We start from the raw sequence: 10,089 nt of genomic DNA on the forward strand, positions 1-10,089 counted from the left end.
AACCCTGTCTCTACTAAAAATACAAAAAAATTAGCCAGGCTTGGTGGTGTGCACCTGTAATCCCAGCTACTTGGGAGGCTGAGACAGGAGAACTGCTTGAGCCCAGGTGGTGGAAGCTGCAGTGAGCCAAGATCATGCCATTACACTCCAGCCTGGGTGACAAAGCGGGACTCCACCACAAGAAAAAATAAAATAAAACTAAGAATCAGGGAAGTGGGGCTCTCAGAAGGCAGAGAGGGGGCCAGGAAGCTGTGAAGATGGTGCTGGGAGAGAGGGCCTGTGCAGAGGGTGGGGGCAGGACACTGGTCCACGCAGTGTGCAGCTAGTCAGAGAGGCTGAACCCAGCTGCTTCCTCCAGGCCTGTTGGAACAGAGGAGGGAAAAGACAAAAGGAGGCACAGGCGCCCTCTTCCTCCTGTCCTTTATTCCCAGCCCAGTGGAGGTGATTCATCCCACCGCTGTGGGTGCCACCTGACTTCCACAAGTGTGTCACACTATGTCCTAATTTTCTGTGTGCCTGGGTGCCCAGCTGCAGTTGAGCTGACCTGGAGTGTGGGGCTTGGTTTTATTTATCTTGGTCCCAAGACAGCACACAGTAGCTCAGCAGACAGAATCTCATGGTGCCCCAGCCCCAGAGCTGGTCTTCTTTTTGACTGTACCTAAACGTGGGGTCTCATGTGGCTTGGAGGGTTTCCTGCAAAGTGATGGGTTTTGACTCAACTGACACAGCCACAGCCCATCAGGCTCTAACAACCAGGCACTCCCACCGCTGCTGTCCTGGCTCCCTGAAGGTGGCCTCAACCTGACGGCTGCAGACACTATGCCTGCTTCTTCCCGCTGCTTCCTCTCCCACCTAGACCCTCACCTGTCCAAATAGCTACCCGACATACTCCTTCCACCCCCAGCCCTTTCTACTGTTCCTGAAACAACCTCAGGCCAGGTTCCTCTTTATCACTTCATGCCCATATCACAGAGACTGTCTCGGAGCTAGAACCCAGCTCCAAGCACTCCCTGTGTAAGCAGCCAGATCATTTAAAGGTGTCACTCCTCAAGAACCTTCCATAGCTCCCTACTGCCTCTCATAATGTGGCCCATGCTACTCTTCCTTCAACAGATGATTGCTGAGCACCTGAGTGCCAGCTGCAGCCTGGCAAACAAGGATGAATAAAACAGGCACAGTCTCTGCCCTTGTGGACCTAGTCTAGACAGTTGGGGAAGACAGACCATCAATCAACCCCGCAAAGAGAAAATTATAAACGGCCAAATGGAAAAGGTGTCCATCTCCACCAGTGGTAACAGAGAAGCTGGGCCAGTTTGTCAGGAAAGGCTTCCCTGAGGAAGTGATGCCCCAGCTGATATGAAGAGGTGTAGGGATTCACCAGAGGATGAAGGGTTTGGAAAGAGCATTCCAGAGAGAGGGAACAGCAGATGCAAAGGCCTTCAGGCAAGATGAAGGATCGCCTGCGCAGATGACAGAAAGAGGGGCCGGGGGGCCACAGGGCAGAGGAAATGAGGACTGCAAGCCTGGGAAACACGGGGAGCAGATGTGCTGTCAGCTGCCAGTAGCAGCGCCTGATCCAGCCTGGCTGGTGTGCCCAAGAGGAGAAGTGACTTTATGTCAGCCTGACCTGCAGGCAGTCAGTAAACAGATTCTGTTATCAGGTCTACATTCCACACCACAGGCAGTGCAGATAGAAATCCGAGACAAATGTCTGCGGTCATCTGTGACCTTTACTTTCACCCAACAGCTTGTAGTATCAAGAGCTGGGACTCCTATGAAGGGAAAAGCCCAAAGAAGCTTTAAGAGCTAATGGTCTGCACTCCATGCAGGAGCAAACTTCAGGGCCACCACTCTGACCAGCGGTAAAGCCCAATCCAGCACGAAGGACAGTTGGCAGGTCTCAGCTCCTCAGCCCCCATCAGCCACTGGCCACTCTCTCGGCAAGCAGACATCCTGTCAGTTGGGCCAATTTGTAGCCCAGACACAAACTCTCACGTCTTATTTACCAAAAGACCTTCCTCCTTTCATCCCTGAGCCACCTAAATTAAAGGAAGGACATGAACCCCAAAGTCCCAGCCGCATGTTTTGGTCCTTTGACCTAGACCTGCAGCCTCTCAGCTCTGGCTCAGTCCTCTTTGCCTCCGTGTGAAAGGCTATTCCCCATGGCCTTGACCGAGGGTGTCCAATCTTTTGGCTTCTCTGGGCCACACTAGAGTTGTCTTGGGCCACACATAAAATACACTAACACTAACACTAACGATAGCTGATGAGCTTAAAAAAATTCACGGGTGGGCATGGTGGCTCACGCCTATAATCCCAGCACTTTGGGAGGCCAAGGCGGGCAGATCACGAGGTCAGGAGATCAAGACCATCCTGCCTAACCGGTGAAACCCTGTCTCTACTAAAAATACAAAAAATTAGCCGGGCTTGGTGGCGGGTGCCTGTAGTCCCAGCTACGCAGGAGGCTGAGGCAGTAGAATGGCATGAACTTGGGAGGCGGAGCTTGCAGTGAGCCGAGATTGTGCCACTGCACTCCAGCCTGGGCAACAGAGCGAGACTTAGTCTCAAAAAAAAAAAAAATTTTTTCACAAGAAAACCTCATAATGTTTTAGGAAAGTTTACAAATTTGTGTTGGGCTGCATTCAAAGCCATCCTGGGCCACATGCAGGCATGGGTTGGACAAGCTTGGCCTACACCAAACACGCCCTCTCCTCCATACAACCATGTCCAACACCCAAATGGAAGCCAGTCATCTGCCCCTCCTGCAGCTTGGATCACCCGTGACCTGAGCCTCTGCTGTGGGCCGGGCCTGGACAACTTAATTCTGCATGGGCCAGGAGCACTGATTACCACTCCGGCAGGGAAACCTTTGGATTCTCCTAAAGACAACTGGCTGGGAGTGGTGGCTCACATCTGTAATCTCAGCGCTTTGGAGGCAGAGGCAGGAGGATCACTTGAGGTCAGGAGTTCGAAACCAGCCTGGGCAACATAGCAAGATCCTGTCTCTACAAAAAAATTAAAAATTAGCCAGGTGTGGTGTTGCATGCCTGTAGTCTCAGTTCCTTGGGAGGCCGAGGCAGGAGGATCACTTGAGGCCAAGAATCGAGGCTGCAATGAGCTTTGATTGCACCACTGTACTCCAGCATAGGCAACAGAGCAAAAGCCTGTCTCTAAAGGAAAAAGAAAGACAATAAGCAGGCCTTTCCATGTCCCTCTCTACCTTTTAATGAGATGAGATTAAAGTAATAAAATAAAAACTCAGACTACATGATATCTAATAACTAGGTATAAAAACAAATGAGGTTAGGAGATGTCATAAACTTAAAAACAAACAAACAAAAAAAACTTTCCAAGACAAGAAACTATGGTGCAATGAAGAGGCCTGAACCTGTGTCAGAAAAGCCATGTCAGCCTGAGCTCACTGGGTACAAACTTGGGCAAGGGACATAACAATCTCTGGCCTCACTTTATTTTTTATTTTCACTTTTTTTTTTGAGACAGGGTCTTGTTCTGTCGCCCAGGCTGGAGTACAGTGGTGCAATCTCGGCTCACTGCAACCTCCGCCTCTCAGGTCCAAGCAATTCTCCTGCCTCAGCCTCCTGAGTAGCTGGGACTACAGGCACGTGCCACCATGCCTGGCTAATTTTTGTATTTTAGTAGAGACAGGGTTTCACCATGTTGGCCAGGCTGGTCTTGAACTCCCGACCTCCAGTGATCTGCCCTTCTTGGCCTCCAGTGATCTGCCCCTCTTGCCCCTATACACTGAAGATAATACTGGCCAGAGTGACCGAGAGGATCAACCAGGCAATCTAAGATGTTTTCTTTACTCAGTCCTTCCAGCCTGGTGGTGAGACCTTTCCTGACCTCCACCATCAGATCGGAACCTGCCCTGCTCTACTCATCTCACAGCAATCAATCCCCACCGAATGCACTACACATTGGCTCATTTCTTTATATCCGGGCCCCTCCCGACGATGTCAGCCCCGTGAGGCGGCGCTGCCTTCAGATTCACTGTTCCATCCACTGCCCAGAAAGTGCCCAGCAAAAGATGCCAAATAAATACTCACTGAACGAACAGTGTGATCTACAAAAGAAAGGCATGAGGGCAGGCGCGGCGCCTCATGCCTGTAATCCCAGCACTTTGGGAGGCTGAGGCAGACAGATCACTTGAGGTCAGGAGTTCGAGACCAGCCTAGGCAACATAGTGAAACCCTGCCTCTACTAAAATACAAAAATTAGCTAGGTGTGGTGTTGGGCGCCTGTAATCCTAGCTACTCAGGAGGCTGAGACAGGAGAATCGCTTGAATCCAGGAGGCGGAGGTTGCAGTGAACCAAGACAGCGCCATTGCACTCCATCCTGGGTGACAAGAGTGAAACTCTGTCTCAAAAAAAAAAAAAAAAATAGGAAGGCACTGAGAGCACATGCATCACACGGCAGGGTCCTGACACTCTACTGTGACAAAGCAGGTCAAGCGAGTCCACAGTACCATTCTGCAGATGAGAAAACTAAGGTACAGAAAGTATTTGCAGGACTGAGGGCAGTGAAGGAATATCTGGGAATCCAAACAAACATCTAAGGACCTAAACATTGAAAAGCAGGCCACCACTGCACCTAATGGTGCCTACTTTTCTTTTCTTTTCTTTTCTTTTTTTTTTTGAGACGGAGTGTCACTTTGTTGCCCAGGCTAGAGTGTGCAGTGGTGTGATCTTGGCTCACTGCAACCTTCGCCTCCTGGGTTCAAGTGATTCTCCTGCCTCAGGGTCCCGAGTAGCCAGGATTACAGGCATCCGCCACCACGCCAGGCTAATTTTTTGTATTTTTAGTAGCGATGAGGTTTCACCATGTTGGCCAGGCTGGTCTCAAACTCCTGACCTCAAGTGATCCACCTGCCTCAGCCTCCCAAAGTGCTAGGATTACAGGCGTCAGCCACTGCGCCCGGCCCGGAAAGTTGTTTTAAAGTTCAGAATGGGGGTGGAGGGGTCTTGCCCAGTGAGAATCTATTTAGTTGAAAAAACAACAACAACAACAACAAAAAAAAAAAAAAAAAAAAAAACAGGCCAGTGCAGGTCAATAAGTGACAGTCAGGGAATTCTGGATCTTTCAGGAGTGGATTTTACTCTAAAACTTCATTCTCATCAATTTAGACTGCATTGCCATTAGCATTCTACTAAGACTAGCGATTATTTCAGAGGAAGAAAAGAAACAAGGGACAAGAGGACAAGTAAGTGTCCGAGCCACTCAGCATTCATTCCAGACACACTGGCCGGGTGCTGCTCTGGGAGGGGTGCCCAGCAGGCCGTCTGGAACAGCAGGGCTCTGCGGCAGGAGGACGCAGGTGTGACCTCAGCTCTGCGCCCACCAACTATGAGACTTCAGCAAGTTACTCTGTTTCTGCAGGTCTTGGTTTCCTCACTTGTAAAAGGGGAATAAAAGCCTCCTAGAATGGAGGCATCTACCAAAATACAGCAAAAGCTCCTGGATGAAGAACGCATGACAAGGGGGAAAGGAGGAAGGTGTAGCTCTTTGGGCCCAGGGCAGTCTCTCCTCATCACTGAGCCCAGTTACCATGTGCTTCCTAGGTACAGCGGTCACAAAAGGGACCCATGGAAGGTACAAGGGAGAGAACTCTTATTCGGGTGGGGCTAAGGGAGGACAACACGGGGGAGGCCTCAAAGACCATCCTTCAGGGCAGGCAGCATACAGCAGGAGCTCACAGTGATATTCTAGCAACCGGAGCAACACAGCTAAGGATGCTGAGGCTAGAAAGTGTTGCCAAGAGCCAGAAGTGCAGGAAAGGGACCCAGCAAGGTTAGGTGGAGTCGATTCAGGGCTTACTAAGCTCATCAAAGCTGACTTTTTTTGAGACTGAGTCTCACCCTGTCGCCCAGGCTGGAGTGCAGTGGCGCGATCTCAGCTCACTGCAACCTCCGCCGCCTGGTTTCAAGCGATTCTTGTGCCTCAGCCTCCCAAGTTGCTGGGATTATAGGCGTTTGCCACTATGCCTGGCTAACTTTTGTATTTTTAGTACAGACAGGGTTTTGCTATGTTGGCCAGGCTGGTCTCGAACTCCTGGCCTCAAGCAATCCATCTGCCTCAGCCTCCTAAAGTGCTGAGATTATAGGCATGAGCCACAGCGCCCAGCCATAAACGGAGTTCTTTTGGAGGAAGGGGAATGGGAGCTGTGAAAGGTTTTTGGAACAGGGGAATATGTTTTAGAAGACGAATCCTAGCCAGATGCAGTGGCTGACACCTGTAATTCCAATACTTTAGGAGGCTGAGATAGAAGGATTGCTTGAGGCTAGGGGTTTAAGACCTGCCTAGGCAGCATAGCAAGACTTCATCTCTACAAAAAAAAATTGTTTAATTAGCTGGGTATGACTGGTGCGCTCCTGTAGTCCCAGCTACTTGAGAGGCCAAGGTGGGAGAACTGCTTGAGCCCAGGAGTTTGAGGTTGCAGTGAGCTATGATCCTACCACTGCACTCCAGCCTGGGGGACAGAGCGAGACCCTGTCTCAAAAAACAAAAAGATGACTTCCACAGAGGCATGGGAGTACGTGGAAAAGAGGGCTTCCACAGAGGCATGGGAGTACGTGGGAGGCAGTGGGCAAGCAGGAAGTAGGATGGCCCAGACCACTTTGGGGCATGGCAAGGAAATGGCCTATTCCAGAGTCCAGCAGGCTGGCAGAGGTGCAGGAGAGAGACATCTTCTGGACTCCAGAAGGCAGGTTTGGAATCCTCTGCACAGAAGCTCCAGAGGAGGGAGCACACAGAGAGATAAGATGCAGGTGGGGAGGCTGAAATTAGGGGACAAGAGGGAGAGAGACTGAAAGGAGAGAGGATGAAGAGTGAAGACCGATGGGCTCCAGTGTTGCGGAGTTCGAGGAGGATCGGCTGCACACCCCCACAGGGCACCGGGTTTAAGGACGGAGGGGCCGCTGGTAACCTCGGAGAGTACAAGGAGGGAAGAGATCTGGATGCATTTCCACGGAAGGCTTTTTGGAAAGCAGAAGAGAGCTGAGCAGGGGGACAGGGAAACACACAAATCACAGAGATGCTCTTGGGAAAAAAAAATCACTCCTAAAGAGGCAGGAGTGCAGACCTTTCGAATTTACATTGATAGTCAGGGTCAGAAAAGAGTATATAAGGAAGGAGATTCTGAGATGATGTCGGGGAGTACAGAACAGACTGAAAAAGATGCTGATGGGAAAAGTGCAGACGGGAGTGGGGGTGGAGAAAACACACCCCTCCTCCCCTAGGCTAGCCCACTGGGTTATCCACTTTGCTCACCTTCACCTGGCCATCTGCTTGCCAGGTGTGCTCTGTCACCTAAATCCAACCAGATCACAGCCACTTGCTGCAGGGTGCTTCCTTTTTGCCCCCAACCAAAAATTCTGGAATCATACCCTTGCCCCAGAGTTATCTGTGAACCCAAGTGATCTCCTGAGCTAGACAGTAAGGGCCTGGGAGGACCATGCCTCACACCTGGCTCAACAGTAACCCATGGTGTAGATTTTCACTCGAGAGCAAGTGTAGAGAAGTGCTGACATTTGCAAACGAAGAAAACCAGGCCACGCCTTCATTCAACAAATGTATAGGGAAAGGAACAGGAAGACGCTAAGAAGTCAGTGACCTGGCCAGGTACAGTGGCTCACGCCTGTAATCCCAGCACTTTGGGAGGCCAAGGCGGGTGGATCACTCAAGGTCAGGAGTTTGACACAAGCCTGGCCAACATGGTGAAACGCCGTCTCCACTAAAAAAAAAAATACAAAAATTAGCCGGGTGTGGTGGCACATGCCTGTAGTCCCAGCTACTCAGGAGGCTGAGGCAGGAGAATCACTTGAACTCAGGAGGCGGAGGTTGCAGTGAGCTGAGATCATGCCACTGCACTCCACCCTGGGTGACAGAGCAATATTCCATCTCAAAAAAAAAAAATTGGACAGGAAGTTTTAGAAAGATCCACGCCTCCCAAACTGGGAGTGCTTAGTGCTTTCTCATGAAATGATCTTAGGTGATTTTCCCCGACTCCCGCCGTCCCCGCCCCCCACCCCCCGACTACATACTCTAAACTATAGCACTTAGCTATTAACACCTACTATCTGTAGGACACTTAACAGTTTACAGAGCACTTTCATGTCAGTAACAAGAACTTGCTAATTAATAATCACCGGGTTTTAGCACTGTTAACTTAGTGACAGTGTTGCAAATTGGCTAGCTGTGCACTTCTCTCTCCTTGGATCAGCTAACCAGTCATGCAAGCATGCAACCGGCCTATCAGCTCTCTTTGGGTATGGAATTCTTACTTGCTGCGGTCTCTACTCCCAAACGTCCAAATCTGGCAGAGATTAAATGATGACAGAAATTATAGGATCACTGAGTGCCTCTCATATGCTAGGCACTGTTCTAAGCGCTTTCTCACGTGCTTAATTTTCACATAATCCCAACACATTTTTATATCTCCATTTTCCAAAGGAAGCAACTGATGGGTGGAAAGGCTAAGAGCTTCAACCAAAGGCACAGAGAAATCGGGGCTGAAGCCAAGATTTGAACACATGATCTGACCCTGTGTCCTCACTCTTAATCACTATGCTGTGCTAGATCATTCTAGCAAAATGCTTATATGGTGCTTTGCACAACACAGGTATTCAGCAAATAAAGGCAGCTGTGATTAGCATAACACAGGTAGTTTCTAGTTCCCACGAGTGTCACCTCCAGGAGAGCAGCGACCTTGTCTGTCTGGAAGAATGCAGCGCTCCCATCACCTGACCCAACGCACATTTGAGGGATGGATAGAAAATGAATGAATGAAAGTCTCTCCCAAATAACAGAGATGCCTACGCATGGCTCTTTTTCGCATGTCTGTGTCGCGCTATCAATACTGCCCCTTCGTAAGCGCATCAGGCGAATTTGAGGACACAGAGAGGCTCCCGGAGACGTGCGATCTGCGCCCGGTGCAGGGGTGGCGGAAGCAGCTTCCACGGGAGGCAGGGGATCAGTCTGAGATCGCGCTGTTGCTGACGGGTCCGGGTCCGGAGAGGCTCTGCCTTGCACCCAGCAGGGACCCTGCCCGCCCGGGCACCGGGACCGGCGGGAGACAAAGACTCGCCGGGCCGCCGCGCCGACAGAAACGCTCGCACCCCTCGCCCACCTCTCCGGGATGCAGCCCAGCGCCTCTGTGGGTCCCCGGCCTGGGAGCTTCAGCGGCGGCACGGTCCGGGCCCTGGGCGGAGAGGACACGCGCTGCGCACCTCCTCGCCTCGCCGGTGCCCGCGAGGGTCGCTCGGGCACGGGAGGCTGCGGGCCCCGGCCTGTCACCTTCAGGGCCGCCTGCCCACCGCCCGCCGCAAGCCCTTCAGCACGCGCCGCCCCCGCCGCCGCCTGGCTGAGTCTCCCAGCGCCTCAGCCTCGCCGCACCGCTCGCCTCGCGCCCCGCACCCCGGCGCCGCCCCCAGGCCCGCCCGGCCCGTACCTGCTGGGAGAGGGGGATGAGCGGCGCCGCCATCTTCCCGCGGACTCGGGCTCCGAGCGCCGGGGGAACGGGGGCGGGGCCGCAGCCGCGCGTGCGCACTGGGACGACGGGAGGGCGGTGCGCACGCAGCCTGTCCCGGGAGGGGGCGGGGCGGTAGGCAGGGCTACGCACGCGCAATCAGGCCGGGAGGGGCAGGGGCGGGGCCGTGCACACGCAACCGGGAGGGGCGGGGCCTGAGGCGTCTGTGTCTTCCGTGCTCTCTTGCCCGCTGCCCCCGCTCCTCCTTCCAACGTTGTTCGGACTCTCGTACCGCTGGCGGATGTCCGAGTCGGCCATTCTCTGTCATCTCTCCAGCCCATGCCGAGGCCTGGTTCTCTGTTAGGGATGCCGTCCCCCTGCCAGTGCGCCTGGGGAGGCGGTCGCCCACCCCGCGGAGGGTCGGGACCCTCACCCTGCCCCGCAAGGCGCCCTGTTCCTGGGATCGCAGTGTGTGTGTGTGTGTGTGTGTGTGTGTGTGTGTGTGTGTGTGTGTGTGTGTGTGTGTGTGTGTGTGTGTGCGCGCGCGCGCGCGCTAATCTGGGGGACCCGCACCCTACCCCGCAAGGCGTTCTGTTCCTAGGAT

The 10,089-nt window shown here is 52.8% G+C and overlaps 1 protein-coding gene across 9 annotated transcripts in view; it reads right to left on the minus strand.

Annotated features, from left to right (window-relative positions):
* EPS15L1 (epidermal growth factor receptor pathway substrate 15 like 1) overlaps positions 1 to 9,939 on the minus strand; it is a 117,018-nt gene extending 107,079 nt beyond the window's left edge. For all 9 annotated transcript variants that reach the window (XR_008516424.2, XM_009252924.4, XM_009252925.4 and 6 more), the window contains exon 1: positions 9,468 to 9,939. Coding sequence is in view for 8 of the 9 variants with exons in the window: in XM_009252924.4 (XP_009251199.2) it covers positions 9,468 to 9,500 (33 nt within the window). In the remaining variant the exon portion in view is untranslated. The remainder of the gene's footprint in view (positions 1 to 9,467) is intronic.
* Between the last annotated feature and the right edge of the window lie 150 nt (positions 9,940 to 10,089).

This window comes from Pongo abelii, chromosome 20, assembly GCF_028885655.2.
Source record: "Pongo abelii isolate AG06213 chromosome 20, NHGRI_mPonAbe1-v2.0_pri, whole genome shotgun sequence".
In the NCBI taxonomy this organism is placed as follows: domain Eukaryota; kingdom Metazoa; phylum Chordata; class Mammalia; order Primates; family Hominidae; genus Pongo; species Pongo abelii.